The sequence below is a fragment of the Balearica regulorum genome, chromosome 28 (assembly GCF_011004875.1).
Source record: "Balearica regulorum gibbericeps isolate bBalReg1 chromosome 28, bBalReg1.pri, whole genome shotgun sequence".
NCBI lineage: Eukaryota > Metazoa > Chordata > Aves > Gruiformes > Gruidae > Balearica > Balearica regulorum.
The window spans coordinates 1,184,684-1,208,488 of record NC_046211.1 but is presented as its reverse complement, the minus strand read 5'-3'; the positions used below and the strand labels follow the sequence as shown (position 1 = coordinate 1,208,488).

Below are 23,805 nucleotides of genomic sequence, written 5' to 3'. Positions count from 1 at the left end.
CTCTCCATGACCAGCAGTGTGCCCTCGTGGCCAAGGCGGCCAATGGTGTCCTGGGGTGCACTGAGAAGAGCGTGTCCAGCAGGTCGAGGGAGGTTCTCCTGCCCCTCTGCTCTGCCCTGGTGAGGCCACATCTGGCGTTGTGTGTCCAGGTCTGGGCTCCCCAGTTCCAGACGGACAGGGAAGTACTGGGGAGAGTCCAGCGGAGGGCTGCGAGGATGAGGAGGGGCCTGGAGCATGTCTGGTATGAGGAAGGGCTGAGAGAGCTGGGCCTGGTTAGTCTGGAGAAGAGAAGCCTGAGAGGGGATCTCATCAATGCTTCTAATTATCTAAAGGGCGGGTGTCTAGAGGAAGGGGCCAGACTCTTCTCAGTGGTGCCCAGTGACAGGGCAAGGGGCAACGGGCACAAACTGGAACACGGGAAGTTCCATCTGAACATGAGGAGAAGCTTCTTCCCTCTGGAGGTGACCGAGCGCTGGGACAGGCTGCCCAGAGAGGTTGTGGAGTCTCCTTCTCTGGAGAGATTCCCAACGCGCCTGGAGGCCGTGCTGTGCGACCTGCTCTGGGTGATCCTGCTCTGGCAGGGGCTTGGACGAGATGATCTCCAGAGGTCCCTGCCCACCCCCAGCAGTGTGGGGTTCTGTCGACCTGGGGTTCTGCAATAACCCCCGTTTGGGTGGGTGCTGCAGGCGGAGGGGTCTTTTGGTGGGGAGAGGGAGGGGAAGGGGAGGGAAGCACCCGCCATTGCTCAGAGCCCTCGAAGGCGCCCGGGGGTTGGTGCAGCTGATGTGGGTCGAACTAAGGAAGGGAAACGCCAAAAGAAGTGGGCGGGAGCCGTGGTTCTGGGACAGGCCCCCCAGCATCCCCTCCCACAGCATCCCACGGCCAGCGATGGCAAAGGCCCCGTCACAGCCTGAAAGTGGAGGTGGGCCGGGGGGGTTCTCAATGCGTCGTGTTTGGGCTCTGCCGGGAGCCCCCGGGAGCTGCACACAGGGACGGTGCGGGGAGGAAGAGGGAGCTGCTGGGCTGGGGCACGGCGGATGGAGGCGCCGAGTGTGAGAGCCAGGGCTGTGGCTTATGGAAGGGAGAAGTGTGGCTGGAAGCGGCCTGTGGCCTTCTCTGCCCCCAGCACTCAGCCCGCTCTGTCCCGCTCCTGGGGACAGGCCCTGGGGGGGACACGCTGGGCACACCGCCCCATCGAGCCAGGCTGCTGCCGCCCAAGCTCAAACCTCTTTATTTCGTCCTTGGCTGCAAAGCGGGTGCAGCCGCCCCAGCGCCGCGGGATGGGGGGGAGGTTCAACAGCACCATGCCGGGGGGGTTCGGGCACGGAGGGACGAGCTCTGGGGTCGGGGCCGTCACCGCGTCCGGCTGCGGGTCAGGGCGTGCGCCTGGCTGAGGCAGCGAACCTCATCTGGGCGTACTGCAGCTTTCCCTGTGGGGGACGATGGCATCAGAGCCACCCGCGCAGCCCCAATTTCCCCGCCGGCCGGGCAGCAGCGGGGCTGCGCCCGTCCCCTGCAGAGGGACACTGCCTCCCTGCCAGCCCAGCCCGGGGGCACGCGGGGGCCGCACGGCCTCACCTCATCCTCCCGTGGCGCAGGCGGCTCTGTGGTCCCAGGCTGGTGGCCTGGAGGGGACAGAGCCGGGAGACATGTCCCTAGGGTGGAGATGGAGGGGACGGAGGGGGACAGAGGGGATGGAACAGGATGAGGGATGGAGGGGGATCGGGATGGAGGGGGATAAGGGATGGAGGGGAATCAGGACTGGAGTGGTGACATCGAGATGGACAGGATACTGGGGGTCAGCAGGGTACATGGTGGGACACCCCCACACCCATGCCACGCTCCTTACCCATCGGTGTGGTGCGACAGTGGTACCAGATGGTAAGGCAGATGTTGAACAGCAGGAGCAGCAGCACCATGATCCCAACCCCAGCCAGGTGCCAGCTGTTGAGGGTCTTGCAGCTGCCTGAAGGAGAGGGGCTGGCTCATTCCACCGTCCCCCCCGGCCTGGGCCAGGCCATCCCCGCTGCCTCAGTTTCCCCATGGGTGACCCAGCTGGGGGGAATGTTCCCCGTAGTCACCCCCAGCCCTCAACAGCTCCGCGCTCCTCTGGATGGGGGGCCCTGAGGCGTTGAATCGCACTTGGCAGAGCCCCCCGGTTCCCGCGGCCATGCCTACGGGGCTGAGGAGCGGCCCCGTGCCGCCCCCCAGCCCCAGCACCCTCCCGGGCCCCCCCGGCCAGGAGACGAGGACAGGGCCGGTGGTGTTACCCACAGCACAGACCGGGCCGGGGGGGCCCTGGGGAGCCCCACGGGGCGCCAGCACCATCACCCAGCTCCTGCCCATCCAGCTGTCTGCAAGAAGGAGAGGGGGTGCAGGGGGGGCTGAGGGGGCAGGGGCCGGGGAAAGGGAGGTGGGAGGGGATGGTGGGGAGGCAGGGATGGAGGGGTACAGAGCAGGGGGTGGATGGGATGGAGGATGCTGCAGGAGGACATAGGGTGCGGGTGACAGCAGGGGATGAGGGACATGGGGGTGACATGGGGGTCCCACTCCCTGCCAATGTCGCCATCCTACCTCCCACCAGCAGCGTGGTGCCGTTCCCGAAATGCAGGTACGACACCTTTTCGTAGGCACACAAGTAGAGCCCGGTGTCGCTGCGCTGGGCATGGTCGATGCGCAGGGTGACACTTTGCTGTGTGAACTCACAGGAGAATCTGCTCTTGTTCCTGCTCTCGCAATTTAGGACCAAGCTGGGCCCATTCCCGCCGTCACGCCGGTACCAGAACACGTTGGCTTCATGCTCCATGGCCTCGCTGGCCTCGCAGACGATCTCCACCGGATCCCCGGTCTCCACAGTCAGGACAGGCTGGGGCTGGTGCAGCCTCAGCAGCGCTGCTGGGGCTGTGGGAACCAACCGTGGGCTCATTTCACCCTGCGGCCTCCAGCCCGGACCCGCCGTAACCCCCGCCACCGCCCCCCCCAGCAGCCACTTGCTCCAAAAAGCCCAGAAATCTCCCCAAAGCAGGGCCTGGCCACCCACCCAGGCAGAGCCACAGCAGCCCCGTGGAGCCCAGCAAGCCCCTGGCCGCCATCGCTGGCCGCTGCTGGGATGGGGGGGCCAGCTCCTCCCCGAGCTGAGCCCTTCCGCAGAGCTGCCGCCTCTGCCGAAACCGCAGGGCCAGCGACACCCCCCCACCCTGCCGGCTTCATCACCAGGGACACGGCGGCCGCTCGGCCACGCGCCGCATCCCAGAGCATCCCTGGCACCTCACACCCCACATTCTGAAGCCTCCGAGAACAACTCGGGGTTCTTTGGAGCATCCTGGGGGAATAAACCCGCCCGGGCGATGCTCGGGGCTGGAGGGATGCTGAACCCCCCTCCAAAACCTCCCAGGCGGACGGAAAATCGTTCATGGAGGCAAAACCCGGGGCAGATGCTGCAGGTCCCAAGCCGGGCATTGCCTGGGACCAGGCGTGGAGGAGGGCGAAACTGGGGGGGTTTCAGCATTTTGGGGATGCTGGCCAGGAGTGAAGTGGGGCTGGGTCCACCCTCCTGACCCTGGCTTGCTCCCAAGCACGCGGCTTTATGGAATAACTCAAATCCCATCGCCACCGCTGATTTTTGGGGAATTCTCTGCAGCATTTGATGGCAAGTCTTCCTCCATCATGGCCAGCAGCTGCACCCACCCACCTCGTCACCCCCACCCCCCCAAAACGCCCTTCAAAGGGACAAAAAAGTGCAAAGGCCTTCCCAGCCCCCAGCCCTGCCACTGCCTTTCCTGCTGCGGTTCGGCACACCGAGCCCTCGGCCAAAGCAGCGGCGCCCAAAAAACAGCACAAAGCCCCATTGCTGGAGGTGGGGGAAGGGGTTTGGTGTCAATAAACCCTGCAGAAGCGATAAAATAGAGCAGCGAGGCTGACCGCAGCCATCTCCAGCTCGAGCAAAGCCTCCAGCTGCTGCAGAACGGCACAAGGTAGAAATTATCTATTGCACGACGTAGAGATACTGCTGGCGTTGGGCTCCTGGGGGATGAAACCCCCCCTTGCAACACGGAGCTTGAATTCACGCTGACTTTTGGGATCGAGAGCAGGGCACGTCGCTCCCTCCCCAAATTCCCTCCCACGTTCCCAGCCACATGCCCCAGCCCCAGTGCCCTGAAGGGAAAAACTGGGATGCTGGAGCTGCTGGAGCTGCTCCGGGCACCCAAATGGGAGGCTGCGGGCGGTGGGGCCGTGCCCCGGTGGCACTAGATGGCGGTGACACCGCGCTGGCTCGTGCCATCCCACCTCGCTGCCGCCACTTGGCAGCTCCCCAGGGGTTTTGCATTTTTTCCGGAGCACTTGTGTGCTCATGAGCTGCGAAACCACTGCAACAAGCTTTCCGGGCGGTTTGGGGACGACACCGTCTACGAGCAGCCGTCACAATCGCTCTGGAGGTGAAAAAGTTGCTCCCTCTGACTCAGACAATGAAATATTTGGTGCCAAACCCAGCCTCGCACCCAGTTGTGATGGTTTTGGAAGCTGCCGGGCTGCTTCTGAGCTGCTCCTGCCACGCAAAGGGCTGGAATTCAGGCTGGGGAGCTGCAGTGCTCCCGCAAGGAGGGTTTGGGGGGGACACCCAACCCTTGGGTGCTGCCGGCAGCCGGACGCCAGTGCGAGCCGCCACCCCGCCCAGATTTACCCTCGGCTTTTGGGCGAGCCGAGCAGGCAGCAGCGCTTTGGGGGATGCTCCAGGCAGGCGCCCGGGGATGCAGCAGCGTTTGCACCAGCACCAGCAGCCCACAGTGAACTTTCTCGCCTCGTGGGGGTTTATTTTCCCCCCGGAGAAAGTCCGGAGGGAATTGTGAATGTGAAGGCGTTGGGTTCTAACCAGAGCAGCGTTGCACGGCTGGAAAGAAACGGCTTTATTTCCGGGCAGGGGTTGAGGAAGCGGTTTTACCTCCCGGGTGGGAGCGTGGGTGGCTGGGGGTGGCGAGGAGAGAGTCGGGGCGAAGGGGCTGCGAGGGGGGTGCCGTGGGGGGGTCACCTCTGGCCAGACGCCGACGGCAGAGCAGGATGGTCAGCTGGAGCAGGAAAAGGAGGGAGACGCAGGACAGCCCCAGTGCCAGCGGCCAGGAAGGGCATCCTTCTGCGGAGGGGGGGAAAGGAGAGTTAATAGAGGGGGGAGGGTGGGTTTGGTCACTCTGGAGAGCCGAGCACCCCCTGAAATGGGGATGAAAGGGCTGAGAATGCCCCGAAGAGGGGGGGGTCAGGGCTGAGAATCAACTGAAATGGGGATGAAATGGTGGGGAAACTCCTATAAAGCAGAGATCAGGGCTGACAATGCCCCAAAAAGGGGTGTTCAGCATCCATAATCCCCCATAAATGGGGGCTCAGGCCCCATCAAGGGGGAAGGGGCAGGTTTAAAGCCTTTCAGGGCAGGGGAATCCCAGCGAGGAGACGGGAGAGGGGTGAGGGATTTCCAAACCCACCCCTTCCTGAGGAGGAATTGGGCTGTAGGGATTTGCTAAAGGAGGAAAGGCTGGAAGAATTGGGGTGCAGGGGGTGGATGGAAGGGGGGACCTGCAGGGGTGGGGGGAACGCACTAATTACCCTCCCGGTGTTCTTTGCCAATGGTGACGCTGACGGTGCTGCTCGTGCTGCCTTTCAGGGCCGTGCACGTCGCAGCCCCGTCCCAGCGGTCGGCCCGGACCCAGGCGATGCTCCAGGCGCCGAGGACACCGTACTCATCCACGGCCGCTGCCATCAGCGGCGTCACCTCCCCGCCGGGCTGCCAGCGCACGGTGTCCCAGCCCGCAGGGATGTCGTGGAGGTGGCAGAGCAGGGGGAAGCTGGCCGGGGGCTGCCTGCGCTCCTCTGCGTCGACGGGCACCAGGATGGAGAGCCGGGGCTCGGTGGCATCTGAGAAGGGAAACTGGGTGTCAAGGGGTGGCACAAACCTCCCCCGGGATGTCCCCAGCCGCCGGGTGACACTCACCAGTGACAACGAGCCTGGTCCCATTCCCAAACGAGGGGTACAAGGAGGAGGAGCTGCAGTAATAAACCCCGGAGTCCTCCCTCTGTGCAGAGATGATGGTGAGGGAGAAATCGTGCCATGTTTTCATCCTTCCCGAGTAGTTTCCCTTTGGAAGGGAGTAATTTGAGCTCTGGTAAATCCAGAACAAACTGCCGTCTGGCTTCTCCTTGTACCAATTGACGTCGGTGCTGTAGTCCGAGATGTGACAGCTCAGCTCCGCCGTCTCTCCAGGGAGCACCCAGAGCTGCCCCGGGCTTTGCTGGACCCACGTCCCCTCTGCCGAGACACCTCCTGCACGGGGGGAGCAGCTTTGAGGTGGGCTGGCTGCAATTCAGGCTTTCCAGTCGACTAAAAATATCTTGGGGCAGAAAACCCGCCAAGAGCAAACGTGAGCTGGGTCGGGGTATTTCTGGAGCAAGCACGTACCTGGCAGGAGGAGCAGGAGGGTCCCCAGGAGCCCGTAGCACATGCTGGCCAAAACCCTTCTGCCGCGGAGATTTGCTCTGCGGGAGCTCCGTGTTGCAAGGGGGGGTTTCATCCCCCAGGAGCCCAACGCCAGCAGTATCTCTACGTCGTGCAATAGATAATCTCTACCTTGTGCCGTTCTGCAGCAGCTGGAGGCTTTGCTCGAGCTGGAGATGGCTGCGGTCAGCCTCGCTGCTCTATTTTATCGCTTCTGCAGGGTTTATTGACACCAAACCCCTTCCCCCACCTCCAGCAATGGGGCTTTGTGCTGTTTTTGGGCGCCGCTGCTTTGGCCGAGGGCTCGGTGTGCCGAACCGCAGCAGGAAAGGCAGCGGCAGGGCTGGGGGCTGGGAAGGCCTTTGCACTTTTTTGTCCCTTTGAAGGGCGTTTTGGGGGCGTGAGGGTGACGAGGGAGGTGGGTGCAGCTGCTGGCCGTGAGGGAGGAAGACTTGCCATCAAATGCTGCAGAGAATTGCCCGAAAAGCAGCTTCTCCGCCATCCCAGCAGCGGCCAGCGATGGCGGCCAGGGGCTTGCTGGGCTCCACGGGGCTGCTGTGGCTCTGCCTGGGTGGGTGGCCAGGCCCTGCTTTGGGGAGATTTCTGGGCTTTTTGGAGCAAGTGGGTGCTGGGGGGGCGGTGGTGGGGGTTACGGCGGGTCCGGGCTGGAGGCCGCAGGGGGAAATGAGCCCACGGTTGGTTCCCACAGCCCCGGCAGCGCTGCTGAGGCTGCACCAGCCCCAGCCCGTCCTGACTGTGGAGACCGGGAAGGAGGCGAAGATCGTCTGCGAGGCCAGCGAGGCCATGGAGAGTAAAGGCAAAGTGTCCTGGTACCGGAGTGATGGAGGGGATGGGCCCAAACTACTCCTGAATTGCCAGAAAGGGGGAAAGACACGATTCTACTGTGACTTCAAGGACCAGAATGTCACCCTGAGCTTGTTCCCTGCCCAGCCCAATGACACCGGGCTCTACCTGTGTGCCTACCAGAGGGACTGGGACCTGCATTTGGGCAGCGGCACCACGCTGCTGGTGGGAGGTAGGATGGCGACATTGGCAGGGAGTGGGACCCCCCATATCACCCCCATGTCCCTCATCCCCTGCTGTCACCCACACCCTATGTCTTCCTGCAGCATCCTCCATCCCATCCACCCCCTGCTCTGTACCCCTCCATCCCTGGCTCCCCTCCATCCCTGGGTCCCCTCCATCCCCTCCCTCCCCCCTTTCCCAGTCCCCTGCCCCCCTCAGCCCCCCTGCACCCCCTCTCCTTCTTGCAGACAGCTGGATGGGCACGAGCTGGGTGATGGTGCTGGTGCCCCGTGGGGCTCCCCAGGGCCCCCCCAGCCTGGTCTGTGCCATGGGTAACACCACCGGCCCTGTCCTCGTCTTCTGGCCGGGGGGGCCCAGGAGGGTGCTGGGGCTGGGGGGCGGCATGGGGCTGCTCATCAGCCCCATGGGCACGGCCACGGGAACCGGGGGGCTCTGCCAAGTGCGATTCAACGCCTCGGGGCCCCCCATCCAGAGGAGCGTGGAGCTGTTGAGGGCTGCGGGTGAGTACGGGGAACATCCCCCCCAGGTGGGTCACCCGTGGGGAAACTGAGGCAGCGGGGATGGCCTGGCACAGGCTGGGGGGACAGTGGGACAAGCCAGCCCCTCTCCTTCAGACAACTGCAAGACCCTCAACACCTGGGTCCCGGTTGGGGCCGGGGGCGCCTCGGTGCTGCTCCTGCTCAGCATCTGCCTCAGCATCTGCTACCTCCGCCGCACCACACCAATGGGTAAGGAGCGTGGCATGGGTGTGGGGGTGTCCCACCATGTGCCCTGCTGTCCCCCAGTGTCCTGTCCATCTTGCTGTCACCTGTCCCTCCCTGATCCCCCTCCATCCCTCATCCTGCTCCGTCCCCTCTGTCCCCCTCCCTCCCCTCCATCTCCACCCTAGGGACACGTCTCCCGGCTCTGTCCCCTCCAGGCCACCAGCCTGGCACCACAGAGCCGCCTGCGCCACGGGAGGATGAGGTGAGGCCGTGCGGCCCCCGCGTGCCCCCGGGCTGGGCTGGCAGGGAGGCAGTGTCCCTCTGCAGGGGACGGGCGCAGCCCCGCTGCTGCCCGGCCGGCGGGGAAATTGGGGCTGCGCGGGTGGCTCTGACACCATCGTCCCCCACAGGAAGAGCTGCAGTACGCCCAGCTGAGGTTCGCTGCCCCAGCCAGGCGCACGCCCTGACCCGCAGCCGGACGCGGTGACGGCCCCGACCCCAGAGCTCGTCCCTCCGTGCCCGAACCCCCCCGGCATGGCGCTGTTGAACCTCCCCCCCATCCCGCGGCGCTGGGGCGGCTGCACCCGCTTTGCGGCCAAGGACGAAATAAAGAGGTTTGGGCTTGGGCGGCAGCAGCCTGGCTCGATGGGGCGGTGTGCCCAGCGTGTCCCCCCCAGGGCCTGTCCCCAGGAGCGGGACAGAGCGGGCTGAGTGCTGGGGGCAGAGAAGGCCACAGGCCGCTTCCAGCCACACTTCTCCCTTCGAGTACAGAATTGCTGCCAGCAGCCCACCCAAACGCCCTTATTCATCCCACCCAGCACCCACAGACACGCTGGCGGATGCAGCCCCGGCGCTCCCGGCGGTATCATAGAACCATGGATTGTTCTGGGTGGGAAGGGACCTCCCAGCCCACCCAGTGCCACCCCTGCCATGGGCAGGGACCCCCTCCACTAGCCCAGGTTGCCCAAAGCCCCATCCAACCTGGCCTTGAACACTGCCAGGGAGCCAGGGGCAGCCACAGCTTCTCTGGGCAACCTGTGCCAGGGACTCACCACTCTAACAGTAAAGAATTTCTTTCTAACATCTAATCTAAATCGACCCTCCTGCAGCTGAAACCCATTACCCCTTGTCCTGTCACTACACTCCCTGATAAACAGTCCCTCCCCATCTTTCCTGTAGGTCCTTCAGGTTCTGGAAGGCCACTGTAAGGTCTCCCCGCAGCCTTCTCTTCTCCAGGCTGAACAGTCCCAACTCTCTCAGCCTGTCCTCACAGGAGAGGTGCTCCAGCCCCTGGATCATCTTCGTGGCCTCCTCTGGACTTGCTCCAACAGCTCCATGTCTCTCCTGTACTGGGGCCCCCAGAGCTGGACGCAGTACTCCAGGTGGGGTCTCACAAGAGCGGAGTAGAGGGGCAGGATCCCCTCCCTCGACCTGCTGGTCACACCTCTTTTGATGCAGCCCAGGACACGGGTGGCTTTCTGGGCTGCAAGCGCACACTGCCGGCTCATGTTGAGCTTCTCATCAATCAGTACCCCCAAGTCCTTCTCCTCAGGGCTGCTCTCAATCCATTCCTCGCCCAGCCTGTAGCTGTGCTTGGGATTGCGCCGACCCATGTGCAGGACCTTGGTGAACTTCATGCGGTTCGCACGGGCCCACCTCTCCAGCCTGTCAAGGTCCCTCTGGATGGCATCCCTTCCCTCCAGCGTGTCAACCACACCACGCAGCTTGGTGTCGTTGGCAGACTTGCTGAGGTTGCGCTCGATCCCGCTGTCCATGTCTCCGACAAAGATGTTAAACAGTGCCGGTCCCAGTACTGACCCCTGAGGAACGCCACTCATCACCGGTCTCCACTTGGACATTGAGCCGTTGACCACAACTCTTTGCATGTGACCATCCAGCCAATTCCTCATCCACCACGTGGTCCATCCATCGAATCCATGTCTCTCCAATTTAGAGACAAGGATGTCGTGGAGGACAGTGTCGACAGCCTTGCACAAGTCCAGGTAGATGATGTCAATTGCCCTTCCCTTGTCCACCGACGCTGTAACCCCATCATAGGTGGCCACCACATTTGTCAGGCACGATTTGCCCTTAGTGAAGCCATGTTGGCTGTCACCAAACACCTCCTTGTTTTTCACGTGCCAGAGCATAGTCTCCAGGAGGGTCTGCTCCACACTCTTGCCAGGCATGGTGGTGAGACTGACCGGCCTGTTGTTCCCTGGGTCTTCCTTTTTACCCTTCTTAAAAATGGGCATTATCTTTCCCCTTTTCCACTGAGCGGGAACTTCGCTGGACTGCCAGGACTTCTCAAATATGATGGAGAGTGGCCTGGCCACTTCATCCACCAGTTCCCTCAAGACCCGTGGATGCATCTCATCAGGTCCCATGGACTTGTGCACCTTCAGGTTCCTTAGATATTCTTGAACCTGATCTTCTCCTACAGTGGGTGGTTCTTCATTCTCCCAGTCCCTGCCTTTGCCTTCTGTGACCTGGGCAGTGTGGCTCAAGCACTTGCCGGTGAAGACTGGGGCAAAGAAGTCATTGAGTACCTCAGCCTTCTCCATACCCTGGGTAACCAGGTCGCCCGTTTCATTCCGGAAGGGACCCACATTTTCCCTCGTCCTCCTTTTACCACTAACATGCCTATAGAAGCTTTTCTTGTTGTCCTTCACATCCCTGTCCAGATGAATTTCTACCAGGCCTTTGGCTTTCCGAACCTGATCCCTGGCTGCTCGGACAGTTTCTCTGTATTTCATTGTGTTGGTTTTGCGTGGCAAGGTTTTGGTAGCGGGGGGGGCTATAGTGGTGGCTTCTGTGAGAAGCTGCTAGAAGCTTCCCCTGTGTCTGACAGAGCCAATGCCAGCCGGCTCCAAGACGGACCCGCTGCTGGCCAAGGCCAAGCCAATCAGCGCCTCTGGGATAACATAGTTAAGAGGGAAAAAAACAGTTAGAGAGAGCTTTTGCAGCCAGAGAGAGGAGTGAGAAGATGTAAGAACATCTGCAGACACCCAGGTCAGTGCAGAAGGAGGGGCAGGAGGTGCTCCAGGCGCCGGAGCAAGATTCCCCTGCAGCCCGTGGTGAAGACCATGGTGAAGCAGGCTGTCCCCCTGCAGCCCATGGAGGGAGGATGAGGGGGTGTAGAGATTCCACCTGCAGCCCGTGGAGGACCCCACGCCGGAGCAGGTGGAGACACCTGAAGGAGGCTGTGACCCTGTGGGAAGCCCGCGCTGGAGCAAGCTCCTGGCAGGACCTGTGGATCCATGGAGAGAGGAGCCCACGCCAGAGCAGGTTTGCTGACAGGACTTGTGACCCCGTGGGGGACCCACGCTGGAGCAGTTTGCTCCTGAAGGTCTGCACCCCGTGGAGGAGACCCACGCTGGAGCAGTTCATGAAGGTCTGCACCCCGTGGAGGAGACTCATGTTGGAGAAGGCCGTGAAGGACTGTCTCCCATTAGAGGGACCCCACACTGGAGGAGGGGAGCGATGAGAGGAGTCCTCCTCCCCCTGAGGATGAAGAAGCGGCAGAAACACCGTGTGAGGAACTGACCGTAACCCCCACTCCCCGTCCCCCTGTGCCGCTGAGGGGGGCGGAGGTTGAAGCCGGGAGTGAAGTTGAGCCGGGGAAGATGGGAGGGGTGGGGGGAGGTGTTTTAAGATTTGATTTTATTTCTCATTCCTCTACTCTGTTTTGCTTAGTAATACATTAGATGAATTCCCTCTCTAAGTTGGGTCTGTTTTGCTCGTGACAACAATTAGTGAATGATCTCTCCCTGTCCTTATCTCGACCCACAAGCTTTTTGTTGTACTTTTTCTCCCCTGTCTGGTGAAGGAGGGGAGTGATAGAGCGGCTCTGGTGGGCACCTGGCCCCCAGCCAGGGTCAACCCACCACATTCTCCCAGGCTACCTGCCCTTGCTTCCACCCTCTGTAGGCTTCCTTTTTTTTTCCCCCTCTTTCAGCTTAAGACCATTCCCCTTGGCCTGTCACTCCCTGCCCTTGTCACCAGTCCCTCTGCACCTTTCCTGGAGCCCCTGCAGGGACTGGAAGGGGCTCTAAGGTCTCCCCGCAACCTTCTCTTCTCCAGGCTGAACAACCCCAACTCTCTCAGCCTGAGGTCTCCAGAGCAGAGGTGCTCCAGCCCTCGCATCATCTCCGTGGCCTCCTCCGGCCTCGCTCCAACAGCTCCATGTCCTTCTCGTCCTGGGGACCCCCAAGCTGGACGCAGCACTGCAGGGGGGTCTCACCAGACTGAAGCAGAGGGGCAGAATCCCCTCCCTCGACCTGCTGGTCACGCTGCTGGACACACAGTCCAGGAGACTGATGGCTTTGTGGGCTGCCAGCGCACCTTGCTGGGTCATGTTGAGGTTCTCGTCAATCAATACCCCCAAGTCCTTCTCCTCAGGGCTGCTCCCAATCCATTCCCCACCCAGCCTGGAGTTATCCGGGCTACACCGAGCAGCCGGGAGAACTGGGAGCATCCTCAGAGCAAGGAGAGGATTTGCTCGTCGTGCTCATCCAGCGGTTGCTCTTCGGTGCATTTTCCTGCCCCAGGAGCAAAATCAGGTGAGAAGGGGCTGTTGTACAGCTTTGATCATTCTCCAACTTCGAAAAGCCTTTTTCTCCCCGATTCACAGCAATTTCTGATGGCTGCTGTACAGGGCGCCACAAGGCACAACCTGATCTCAATCCCAGACCTCAGTCGCTCACCCAGCAATCAGGACATTTCTTATTTTTCCACCACCCCTCATTGCTAGCCAACATCCCCTCCCTCCCCCCGGTGCTTACAGCCTTCCTCCTCCTCCTCCTCCTCCTCCTCCTCCTCCTCCTCCTCCAAGCGCAGCAGAGAAACCCAGCAGCCCAAAAAGCCAAGGTTATTTCCTTGCCAGCCCCAGTGCCCTGAAGGGAAGAACTGGGATGCTGGAGCTGCTGGAGCTGCTCCGGGCACCCAAATGGGAGGCTGCGGGCGGTGGGGCCGTGCCCCGGTGGCACTAGATGGCGGTGACACCGCGCTGGCTCGTGCCATCCCACCTCGCTGCCGCCACTTGGCAGCTCCCCAGGGGTTTTGCATTTTTTCCGGAGCACTTGTGTGCTCATGAGCTGCGAAACCACTGCAACAAGCTTTCCGGGCGGTTTGGGGACGACACCGTCTACGAGCAGCCGTCACAATCGCTCTGGAGGTGAAAAAGTTGCTCCCTCTGACTCAGACAATGAAATATTTGGTGCCAAACCCAGCCTCGCGCCCAGTTGTGATGATTTTGGAAGCTGCCGGGCTGCTTCTGAGCTGCTCCTGCCACGCAAAGGGCTGGAATTCAGGCTGGGGAGCTGCAGTGCTCCCGCAAGGAGGGTTTGGGGGGGACACCCAACCCTTGGGTGCTGCCGGCAGCCGGACGCCAGTGCGAGCCGCCACCCCGCCCAGATTTACCCTCGGCTTTTGGGCGAGCCGAGCAGGCAGCAGCGCTTTGGGGGATGCTCCAGGCAGGCGCCCGGGGATGCAGCAGCGTTTGCACCAGCACCAGCAGCCCACAGTGAACTTTCTCGCCTCGTGGGGGTTTATTTTCCCCCCGGAGAAAGTCCGGAGGGAATTGTGAATGTGAAGGTGTTGGGTTCTAACCAGAGCAGCGTTGCACGGCTGGAAAGAAACGGCTTTATTTCCGGGCAGGGGTTGAGGAAGCGGTTTTACCTCCCGGGTGGGAGCGTGGGTGGCTGGGGGTGGCGAGGAGAGAGTCGGGGCGAAGGGGCTGCGAGGGGGGTGCCGTGGGGGGGTCACCTCTGGCCAGACGCCGACGGCAGAGCAGGATGGTCAGCTGGAGCAGGAAAAGGAGGGAGACGCAGGACAGCCCCAGTGCCAGCGGCCAGGAAGGGCATCCTTCTGCGGAGGGGGGGAAAGGAGAGCTAATAGAGGGGGGAGGGTGGGCTTGGTCACTCTGGAGAGCCGAGCACCCCCTGAAATGGGGATGAAAGGGCTGAGAATGCCCCGAAGAGGGGGGGGTCAGGGCTGAGAATCCCCTGAAATGGGGATAAAATGGTGGGGAATCTCCTATAAAGCAGGGTCAGAGCTGACAATGCCTCAAAAAAGCAGGGGTCAGGGTGCAGCATGCCCTGAAAAGGGGGGGCTAATGTTGAGCTCCTCCCCGTCATCACTCCGGTACCAGGACACTTTGCCTTTACTCTCCATGGCCTCGCTGGCCTTGCAGATGATCTTCGCCTCCTTCCAGGTCTCCACAGTCAGGACGGGCTGGGGCTGGTGCAGCCTCAGCAGCGCTGCCGGGGCTGTGGGAACCAACCGTGGGCTCATTTCCCCCTGCGGCCTCCAGCCCGGACCCACCGTAACGCCCACCGCCGCCCCCCCAGCAGCCACTTGCTCCAAAAAGCCCAGAAATCTCCCCAAAGCAGGGCCTGGCCACCCACCCAGGCAGAGCCACAGCAGCCCCGTGGAGCCCAGCAAGCCCCTGGCCGCCATCGCTGGCCGCTGCTGGGATGGCGGAGAAGCTGCTTTTCGGGCAATTCTCTGCAGCATTTGATGGCAAGTCTTCCTCCCTCACGGCCAGCAGCTGCACCCACCCACCTCGTCACCCTCACGCCCCCAAAACGCCCTTCAAAGGGACAAAAAAGTGCAAAGGCCTTCCCAGCCCCCAGCCCTGCCGCTGCCTTTCCTGCTGCGGTTCGGCACACCGAGCCCTCGGCCAAAGCAGCGGCGCCCAAAAACAGCACAAAGCCCCATTGCTGGAGGTGGGGGAAGGGGTTTGGTGTCAATAAACCCTGCAGAAGCGATAAAATAGAGCAGCGAGGCTGACCGCAGCCATCTCCAGCTCGAGCAAAGCCTCCAGCTGCTGCAGAACGGCACAAGGTAGAGATTATCTATTGCACGACGTAGAGATACTGCTGGCGTTGGGCTCCTGGGGGATGAAACCCCCCCTTGCAACACGGAGCTCCCGCAGAGCAAATCTCCGTGGCAGAAGGGTTTTGGCCAGCATGTGCTACGGGCTCCTGGGGACCCTCCTGCTCCTCCTGCCAGGTACGTGCTTGCTCCAGAAATACCCCGACCAGGCTCACGTTTGCTCTTGGCGGGTTTTCTGCCCCAAGATATTTTTAGTCGACTGGAAAGCCTGAATTGCAGCCAGCCCACCTCAAAGCTGCTCCCCCCGTGCAGGAGGTGTCTCGGCAGAGGGGACGTGGGTCCAGCAAAGCCCGGGGCAGCTCTGGGTGCTCCCCGGAGAGACGGCGGAGCTGAGCTGTCACATCTCGGACAACAGCTACTATGTCAATTGGTACAAGGAGAAGCTGGATGGCAGTTTGTTCTGGATTTACTGGATCTCAAAGTACTCCCGTCCAAAGGGAAAATACTCGGGGAGGATGAAAACACAGCAGGATTTCTCCCTCACCATCATCTCTGCACAGAGGGAGGACTCCGGGGTTTATTACTGCAGCTCTGCCTCCTTGTACCCCTCGTTTGGGAATGGGACCAGGCTCGTTGTCACTGGTGAGTGTCACCTGGCAGCTGGGGACATCCCGGGGGAGGTTTGTGCCCCCCCTTGACACCCAGTTTCCCTTCTCAGATGCCACCGAGCCCCGGCTCTCCATCCTGGTGCCCGTCGACGCAGAGGAGTGCGGGCAGCCCCCGGCCAGCTTCCCCCTGCTCTGCCACCTCCACGACATCCCTGCGGGCTGGGACACCGTGCGCTGGCAGCCCAGCGGGGAGGTGACACCACTGATGGCGGCGGCCGTGGATGAGTACGGTGTCCTCGGCGCCTGGAGCATCGCCTGGGTCCGGGCCGACCGCTGGGACGGGGCTGCGACGTGCACGGCCATGAAAGGCAGCACAAGCAGCAATGTCAGTGTCACCATCGGCAAAGAACCCGGGGAGGGTAATTAGTGCGTTCCCCCCACCCCTGCAGGTCCCCCCTTCCATCCACCCCCTGCACCCCAATTCTTCCAGCCTTTCCTCCTTTAGCAAATCCCTACAGCCCAATTCCTCCTCAGGAAGGGGTGGGTTTGGAAATCCCTCACCCCTCTCCCGTCTCCTCGCTGGGATTCCCCTGCCCTGAAAGGCTTTAAACCTGCCCCTTCCTCCTTGATGGGGCCTGACCTTCCCCTTTTCGGGGGATTCTGGGCCCTGAGCCCCCATTTATGGGGGATTATGGACCCTGACCCCTGCTTTTTTGGGGTATTGTCAGCCCTGACCTCTCCTTTATAAGAGATTCTCAGCACTTTCATCCCCATTTCAGGGGATTCTCCACCCTGACCCCCCCCTCTTCGGGGCATTCTCAGCCCTTTCATCCCCGTTTCAGGGGGTGCTCGGCTCTCCAGAGTGACCAAACCCACCCTCCCCCCTCTATTAACTCTCCTTTCCCCCCCTCCGCAGAAGGATGCCCTTCCTGGCCGCTGGCACTGGGGCTGTCCTGCGTCTCCCTCCTTTTCCTGCTCCAGCTGACCATCCTGCTCTGCCGTCGGCGTCTGGCCAGAGGTGACCCCCCCACGGCACCCCCCTCGCAGCCCCTTCGCCCCGACTCTCTCCTCGCCACCCCCAGCCACCCACGCTCCCACCCGGGAGGTAAAACCGCTTCCTCAACCCCTGCCCGGAAATAAAGCCGTTTCTTTCCAGCCGTGCAACGCTGCTCTGGTTAGAACCCAACGCCTTCACATTCACAATTCCCTCCGGACTTTCTCCGGGGGGAAAATAAACCCCCACGAGGCGAGAAAGTTCACTGTGGGCTGCTGGCGCTGGTGCAAACGCTGCTGCATCCCCGGGCGCCTGCCTGGAGCATCCCCCAAAGCGCTGCTGCCTGCTCGGCTCGCCCAAAAGCCGAGGGTAAATCTGGGCGGGGTGGCGGCTCGCACTGGCGTCCGGCTGCCGGCAGCACCCAAGGGTTGGGTGTCCCCCCCAAACCCTCCTTGCGGGAGCACTGCAGCTCCCCAGCCTGAATTCCAGCCCTTTGCGTGGCAGGAGCAGCTCAGAAGCAGCCCGGCAGCTTCCAAAACCATCACAACTGGGCGCGAGGCTGGGTTTGGCACCAAATATTTCATTGTCTGAGTCAGAGGGAGCAACTTTTTCACCTCCAGAGCGATTGTGACGGCTGCTCGTAGACGGTGTTGTCCCCAAACCACCCGGAAAGCTTGTTGCAGTGGTTTCGCAGCTCATGAGCACACAAGTGCTCCGGAAAAAATGCAAAACCCCTGGGGAGCTGCCAAGTGGCGGCAGCGAGGTGGGATGGCACGAGCCAGCGCGGTGTCACCGCCATCTAGTGCCACCGGGGCACGGCCCCACCACCCGCAGCCTCCCATTTGGGTGCCCGGAGCAGCTCCAGCAGCTCCAGCATCCCAGTTTTTCCCTTCAGGGCACTGGGGCTGGGGCATGTGGCTGGGAACGTGGGAGGGAATTTGGGGAGGGAGCCACGTGCCCTGCTCTCGATCCCAAAAGTCAGCGTGAATTCGAGCTCCGTGTTGTAAGGGGGGTTTCGCCCCGAGCTCCGTCACCCCCTGGTTCTGCTCTCCAAGGCAGACTTTCTGATCACTCGTGGTCTTTGGGCTGGATTTCCACACCTCCCACATGGGAGCCACTGGCAATTGCGCCTGCAGCATGGCATCAGCAGTTTTTGTCCCTTTCAAGGGCGTTTTGGGGGCATGAGGGTGACGAGGGGTGTCAGTGCAGCTGCTCGCCATGATGGAGGAAGACTTGACATCAAATGCTGCAGAGAATTGCCAAAACATGCAGCGGTGGCAATGGGATTTGGGTTATTTTCCTAAAGCCACGCACTTGGGAGCGAGCCAGGGTCAGGAGGGTGGACCCAGCCCCACTTCCCTCCTGGCCAGCATCCCCAAAATGCTGAAACCCCCCCAGTTTCGCCCTCCTCCACGCCTGGTCCCAGGCAATGCCCGGCTTGGGACCTGCAGCATCTGCCCCGGGTTTTGCCTCCATGAACGATTTTCTGTCCGTCTGGGAGGTTTTGGAGGGCGTTCAGCATCCCTCCAGCCCCGAGCATCGCCCGGGCGGGTTTATTCCCCCAGGATGCTCCAAAGAACCCCGAGTTGTTCTCGGAGGCTTCAGAATGTGGGGTGTGAGGTGCCAGGGATGCTCTGGGATGCGGCGCGTGGCCGAGCGGCCGCCGTGTCCCTGGTGATGAAGCCGGCAGGGTGGGGGGGTGTCGCTGGCCCTGCGGTTTCGGCAGAGGCGGCAGCTCTGCAGAAGGGCTCAGCTCGGGGAGGAGCTGGCCCCCCCATCCCAGCAGCGGCCAGCGATGGCGGCCAGGGGCTTGCTGGGCTCCACGGGGCTGCTGTGGCTCTGCCTGGGTGGGTGGCCAGGCCCTGCTTTGGGGAGATTTCTGGGCTTTTTGGAGCAAGTGGCTGCTGGGGGGGGCGGCGGTGGGGGTTACGGCAGGTCCGGGCTGGAGGCCGCAGGGGGAAATGAGCCCACGGTTGGTTCCCACAGCCCCGGCAGCGCTGCTGAGGCTGCACCAGCCCCAGCCCGTCCTGACTGTGGAGACCGGGAAGGAGGCGAAGATCATCTGCGAGGCCAGCGAGGCCATGGAGAGTAAAGCCAACATGTTCTGGTACCGGCGTGACGGTGGGAACGGGCCCAGCCTGGTCCTGGATTGCGAGAGCAGGAACAAGAGAAGATTCTCCTGTGAGTTCAAGAGGCACAGTGTCAGTGTCACCCTGCACATCAACCATGCCCAGTCCAGTGACACCGGGCTCTACATGTGTGCCTACAAAAAATTCTCGTACCTGCATTTCGGCAACGGCACCACGCTGCTGGTGGGAGGTAGGATGGCGACATTGGCAGGGAGTGGTACCCCCATGTCACCCCCATGTCCCTCATCCCCTGCTGTCACCCGCACCCTATGTCCTCCTGCAGCATCCTCCATCCCATCCACCCCCTGCTCTGTACCCCTCCATCCCTGGCTCCCCTCCATCCCTGGGTCCCCTCCATCCCTGGGTCCCCTGCCTCCTCTCCATCCCCTGTGTCCCCTCTGCCCCTCCATCCCACCTCCCCGGCCCCTGCCCCCCTCAGCCCCCCCTGCACCCCCTCTCCTTCTTGCAGACAGCTGGATGGGCACGAGCTGGGTGATGGTGCTGGGGCGGCTGCACCCGCTTTGCGGCTAAAAATGAAATAAAGAGGTTTGGGCTTGGGCGGCAGCAGCCTGGCTCGATGGGGCAGTGTGCCCAGCGTGTCCCCCCCAGGGCCTGTCCCCAGGAGCGGGACAGAGCGGGCTGAGTGCTGGGGGCAGAGAAGGCCACAGGCCGCTTCCAGCCACACTTCTCCCTTCAAGTACAGAATTGGTGCCAGCAGCCCACCCAAACGCCCTTATTCATCCCACCCAGCACCCACAGACACGCTGGCGGATGCAGCCCCGGCGCTCCCGGCGGTATCTGGGCTTCACCGAGCAGCCGGGAGAACTGGAGGCATCTCCAGCGCAAGGAGAGGAGTCGCTCGTTGTGCTCATCCGGCGGTTGCTCTTCGGTGCCTTTTCCTGCCCTGGCTGCAAAATGAGGCGAGAAGGGGCTGTCGTGCGGCTTTGCTTCATTCCCCAACTTGGAAAAGCCTTTTTTTCCCTTTTTTTTTTTGGAAAGGTGGGTTGGGGCTCTAGAAGGTAAGGGGGCCCAGGAGAGCTGGTCGATATTCCAGCACCACTTCCCCCGAGCTCAGGACCGGTGCATCCCGAAGAAGAGGAAATGAAGGTTTGGAGGAAGGAGACCTGCGTGGATGAGCAAGGAGCTGCTGGAGAAACTCCAAGGGTCGAAGGAAGTTTCCCGCATGTGGAAAAGGGGCCTGGGGAGGACTATAGGGATGTAGTCAGAGAATGTAGGGATGCAAGAAGGCAGGCTGAGGCCGACTGGGAATGAAAACTGGCAGGGGATGGCATGGACACCAAGAAGGGCGTTTTCAACTGCATCAGCAGCAGCAGAAGGAAGAAGACTAGGGAAAAGGTGGGCCCGCTGCTGAATGGGGTGGGTGCGCTGGTGATGGAGGATAGAGAGGAGGCGGAGTTACGGAATGCCGCCTTTGCTTCAGCCTTTGCTGCTAAGGCCGGCCCTCAGGAATCCCAGACCTTGGAGGTAGGAGAGAGAGTCTGGCCACAGGACGACCTTCCCTGGGTCGAGGAGGATCGGGTCAGAGAACATCTAGGTGATCTCGACATCCACAGATCCATGGGCCCTGATGGGCTGCCCCCCACGCGTGCTGAGGGAGCTGGCAGATGTTTTTGCTAGGCCGCTCTCCATCATCTTTGAGGGGTCCTGGAGATCAGGAGAGGTGCCTGAGGACTGAAGGAAAGCCAATGTCCCTCTGGCCTTCCAAAAGGGCAAGAAAGGGGACCCGGGAAATGACAAGCCAGTCAGCCTGATTTCCATCCCTGGAAAGGTGATGGAACAGCTCATGCTGGGGGTCCTCAGTAAGTATGCAGAGGAGGAGGAGGAGAAGATCATTGGGCATGGTGAAAATGGATTCACAAAGAGGATATCCTGCCTGAACCAATGTGATAGCCTTCTATGATGGCATGACCAGCTGTGTGGATGAGGGGAGAGCAGTGGATGTTGTCTACCTTGACTTCAGCAAGGCTTTTGACAGCGTCTCTGCTAACCTCCTCGTTAGCCAGGTTAGAAAGTGTGGGTTGGCTGAGGGGACAGTGGGGTGGGTAGAGAACTGGCGGAATGGCAGAGCCCAGAGGGTTGTGCTCAGCGGCGCAGAGTTTTGTTGGAGGCCTGTAGCGAGTGGTGTGCGCCAGGGGTCAGTGCTGGGTCCGGTCTTGTTCAACATCTTCATCAGGGACCCGGACAGGGGACAGAGCACACCCACAGCAAGTTTGCTGAGGATACCAAACTGGGAGGAGTGGCGGACACAGCAGAAGGCTGCGCTGCCATTCAGCGAGGCCTGGACAGGCTGGAGAGCTGGGTGGAGAGGAACCCAATGCCATTCAACAAGGGCAAGTGGAGGGTCCTGCACCCAGGGAGGAATAACCCCAGGCAAGAGGTTAGGGGTTGACCTGCTGGGACGCAGCGCTGCGGAGAAGGACCTGGCAGTCCTGGTGGACAGCAAGCTCTGCATGACCAGCAGTGTGCCCTCGTGGCCAAGGCGGCCAATGGTGTCCTGGGGTGCACTGAGAAGAGCGTGTGCAGCAGGTCGAGGGAGGTTCTCCTGCCCCTCTGCTCTGCCCTGGTGAGGCCACATCTGGCGTTGTGTGTCCAGGTCTGGGCTCCCCAGTTCCAGACGGACAGGGAAGTACTGGGGAGAGTCCAGCGGAGGGCTGCGAGGATGAGGAGGGGCCTGGAGCATGTCTGGTATGAGGAAGGGCTGAGAGAGCTGGGGCTGGTTATCCTGGAGAAGAGAAGACTGAAAGGATATCTCCTTCTCTGGAGACATTCCCAACGCGCCTGGAGGCCGTGCTGTGCGACCTGCTCTGGGTGATCCTGCTCTGGCAGGGGCTTGGACGAGATGATCTCCAGACGTCCCTGCCCACCCCCAGCAGTGTGGGGTTCTGTCGACCTGGGGTTCTGCAATAACCCCCGTTTGGGTGGGTGCTGCAGGCGGAGGGGTCTTTTGGCGGGGAGGGGAAGGGGAAAGGGAAGGGGAGGGAAGCACCCGCCATTGCTCAGAGCCCTCGAAGGCGCCCGGGGGTTGGTGCAGCTGATGTGGGTCGAACTAAGGAAGGGAAACGCCAAAAGAAGCGGGCGGGAGCCGTGGTTCTGGGACAGGCCCCCCAGCATCCCCTCCCACAGCATCCCACGGCCGGTGATGGCAAAGGCCCCGTCACAGCCTGAAAGTGGAGGTGGGCCGGGGGGGTTCTCAATGCGTCGTGTTTGGGCTCTGCCGGGAGCCCCCGGGAGCTGCACACAGGGACGGTGCGTGGAGGAAGAGGGAGCTGCTGGGCTGGGGCACGGCGGATGGAGGCGCCGAGCGTGAGAGCCAGGGCTGTGGCTTATGGAAGGGAGAAGTGTGGCTGGAAGCGGCCTGTGGCCTTCTCTGCCCCCAGCACTCAGCCCGCTCTGTCCCGCTCCTGGGGACAGGCCCTGGGGGGGACACGCTGGGCACACCGCCCCATCGAGCCAGGCTGCTGCCGCCCAAGCCCAAACCTCTTTATTTCGTCCTTGGCCGCAAAGCGGGTGCAGCCGCCCCAGCGCCGCGGGATGGGGGGGAGGTTCAACAGCGCCATGCCGGGGGGGTTCGGGCACGGAGGGACGAGCTCTGGGGTCGGGGCCGTCACCGCGTCCGGCTGCGGGTCAGGGCGTGCGCCTGGCTGGGGCAGCGAACCTCAGCTGGGCGTACTGCAGCTCTTCCTGTGGGGGACGATGGCGTCAGAGCCACCCGCGCAGCCCCAATTTCCCCGCCGGCCGGGCAGCAGCGGGGCTGCGCCCGTCCCCTGCAGAGGGACACTGCCTCCCTGCCAGCCCAGCCCGGGGGCACGCGGGGGCCGCACGGCCTCACCTCATCCTCCCGTGGCGCAGGCGGCTCTGTGGTCCCAGGCTGGTGGCCTGGAGGGGACAGAGCCGGGAGACGTGTCCCTAGGGTGGAGATGGAGGGGACGGAGGGGGACAGAGGGGATGGAGGGGGATCAGGGATGGAGGGGGATTCAGCGAGACGGAAAGGAGACTGGGGGACAGCGGGGTACATGGTGGGACACCCCCACACCCATGCCACGCTCCTTACCCATCGGTGTGGTGCTGCGGTGGTACCAGATGGTAAGGCAGATGTTGAGCAGCAGCAGCAGCACCGTGGTCCCAGCCAGCAGCCCAGTGTTGAGGATCTTGCAATTGTCTGAAGGAGAGGGGCTGGCTTGTCCCACCATCCCCCACCTTCCCCCCAGCCTGGGCCACGCCATCCCCGCAGCCTCAGTTTCCCCAAGGTTGACCCAGCTGGGGGGGATGTTCCCCGTACTCACCCGCAGCCCTGAACAGCTCCGTGCTCCTCTGGATGGGGGGCCCCGAGGCGTTGAATCGCACTTGGCAGAGCCCCCCGGTTCCTGTGGCCGTGCCCATGGGGCTGACGAGCGGCCCCGTGCCACCCCCCAGCCCCAGCACCCTCCTGGGCCCCCCCGGCCAGGAGACAAGGACAGGGCCGGTGGTGTTACCCACGGCACAGACCGGGCCGGGGGGGCCCTGGGGAGCCCCACGGGGCGCCAGCACCATCACCCAGCTCGTGCCCATCCAGCTGTCTGCAAGAAGGAGAGGGGGTGCAGGGGGGGCTGAGGGGGGCAGGGACCGGGGAGGTGGGATGGAGGGGCAGAGGGGACACAGGGGATGGAGAGGAGGCAGGGGACACAGGGATGGAGGGGTACAGAGCAGGGGGTGGATGGGATGGAGGATGCTGCAGGAGGACATAGGGTGCGGGTGACAGCAGGGGATGAGGGACATGGGGGTGACATGGGGGTCCCACTCCCTGCCAATGTCGCCATCCTACCTCCCACCAGCAGCGTGGTGCCGTTCCCGAAATGCAGGTCCCAGTCTCTCTGGTAGGCACACAGGTAGAGCCCGTTGTCATTGGGCTGGGCAGGATTGATGCTCAGGGTGACGCTTTGCTGCTTGAACTCACAGGAGAATCGCTTCTTTACCCCTTTCTGGCAATCCAGGACCAGGCTGTGCCCGT

The 23,805-nt window shown here is 62.3% G+C and overlaps 3 protein-coding genes across 3 annotated transcripts; all 3 read right to left on the bottom strand.

Moving 5' to 3' along the window:
* Window positions 1-1,353: 1,353 nt before the first annotated feature.
* LOC142598406 (uncharacterized) lies at window positions 1,354-23,723 on the bottom strand. Its single transcript, XM_075736920.1, has 4 exons — window positions 23,620-23,723; window positions 23,102-23,374; window positions 1,850-1,966; window positions 1,354-1,625 (listed from the first exon to the last, which is right to left on the bottom strand). The coding sequence occupies exons 2-4, from the start codon at window positions 23,364-23,366 to the stop codon at window positions 1,354-1,356; spliced, it is 654 nt and encodes a 217-aa protein (XP_075593035.1). The 5' UTR covers window positions 23,367-23,374; window positions 23,620-23,723.
* LOC142598396 (uncharacterized) lies at window positions 2,032-2,926 on the bottom strand. Its single transcript, XM_075736909.1, has 2 exons — window positions 2,575-2,926; window positions 2,032-2,354 (listed from the first exon to the last, which is right to left on the bottom strand). Exons 1-2 carry the CDS (start codon window positions 2,924-2,926, stop codon window positions 2,032-2,034), a joined length of 675 nt encoding a protein of 224 aa, XP_075593024.1.
* On the bottom strand, window positions 4,905-6,821 carry LOC142598529 (uncharacterized). Its single transcript, XM_075737268.1, has 4 exons — window positions 6,443-6,821; window positions 5,978-6,307; window positions 5,593-5,901; window positions 4,905-5,128 (listed from the first exon to the last, which is right to left on the bottom strand). The coding sequence occupies exons 1-4, from the start codon at window positions 6,552-6,554 to the stop codon at window positions 4,905-4,907; spliced, it is 975 nt and encodes a 324-aa protein (XP_075593383.1). The 5' UTR covers window positions 6,555-6,821.
* Window positions 23,724-23,805: the final 82 nt, after the last annotated feature.

What these genes read in the sequence shown, in the direction of transcription:
- LOC142598396 (XM_075736909.1), bottom strand. Translation starts at nt 2,926, where the DNA reads ATGAGCCCACGGTTGGTTCCCACAGCCCCAGCAGCGCTGCTGAGGCTG. An exon ending in CACCACGCTGCTGGTGGGAG is followed by an intron (nt 2,355 to 2,574) that starts GTAGGATGGCGA and finishes TCCTTCTTGCAG; the next exon opens with ACAGCTGGATGGGCAGGAGC.
- LOC142598529 (XM_075737268.1), bottom strand. Translation starts at nt 6,554, where the DNA reads ATGAAACCCCCCCTTGCAACACGGAGCTCCCGCAGAGCAAATCTCCGC. An exon ending in GACCAGGCTCGTTGTCACTG is followed by an intron (nt 5,902 to 5,977) that starts GTGAGTGTCACC and finishes TTCCCTTCTCAG; the next exon opens with ATGCCACCGAGCCCCGGCTC. An exon ending in TGGCAAAGAACACCGGGAGG is followed by an intron (nt 5,129 to 5,592) that starts GTAATTAGTGCG and finishes CCCCCTCCGCAG; the next exon opens with AAGGATGCCCTTCCTGGCCG.
- LOC142598406 (XM_075736920.1), bottom strand. Translation starts at nt 23,366, where the DNA reads ATGGGCACGAGCTGGGTGATGGTGCTGGCGCCCCGTGGGGCTCCCCAG. An exon ending in GGAGCTGTTCAGGGCTGCGG is followed by an intron (nt 1,967 to 23,101) that starts GTGAGTACGGGG and finishes CCTCTCCTTCAG; the next exon opens with GCAGCTGCAAGACCCTCAAC. An exon ending in CTGTCGCACCACACCGATGG is followed by an intron (nt 1,626 to 1,849) that starts GTAAGGAGCGTG and finishes TGTCCCCTCCAG; the next exon opens with GCCACCAGCCTGGGACCACA.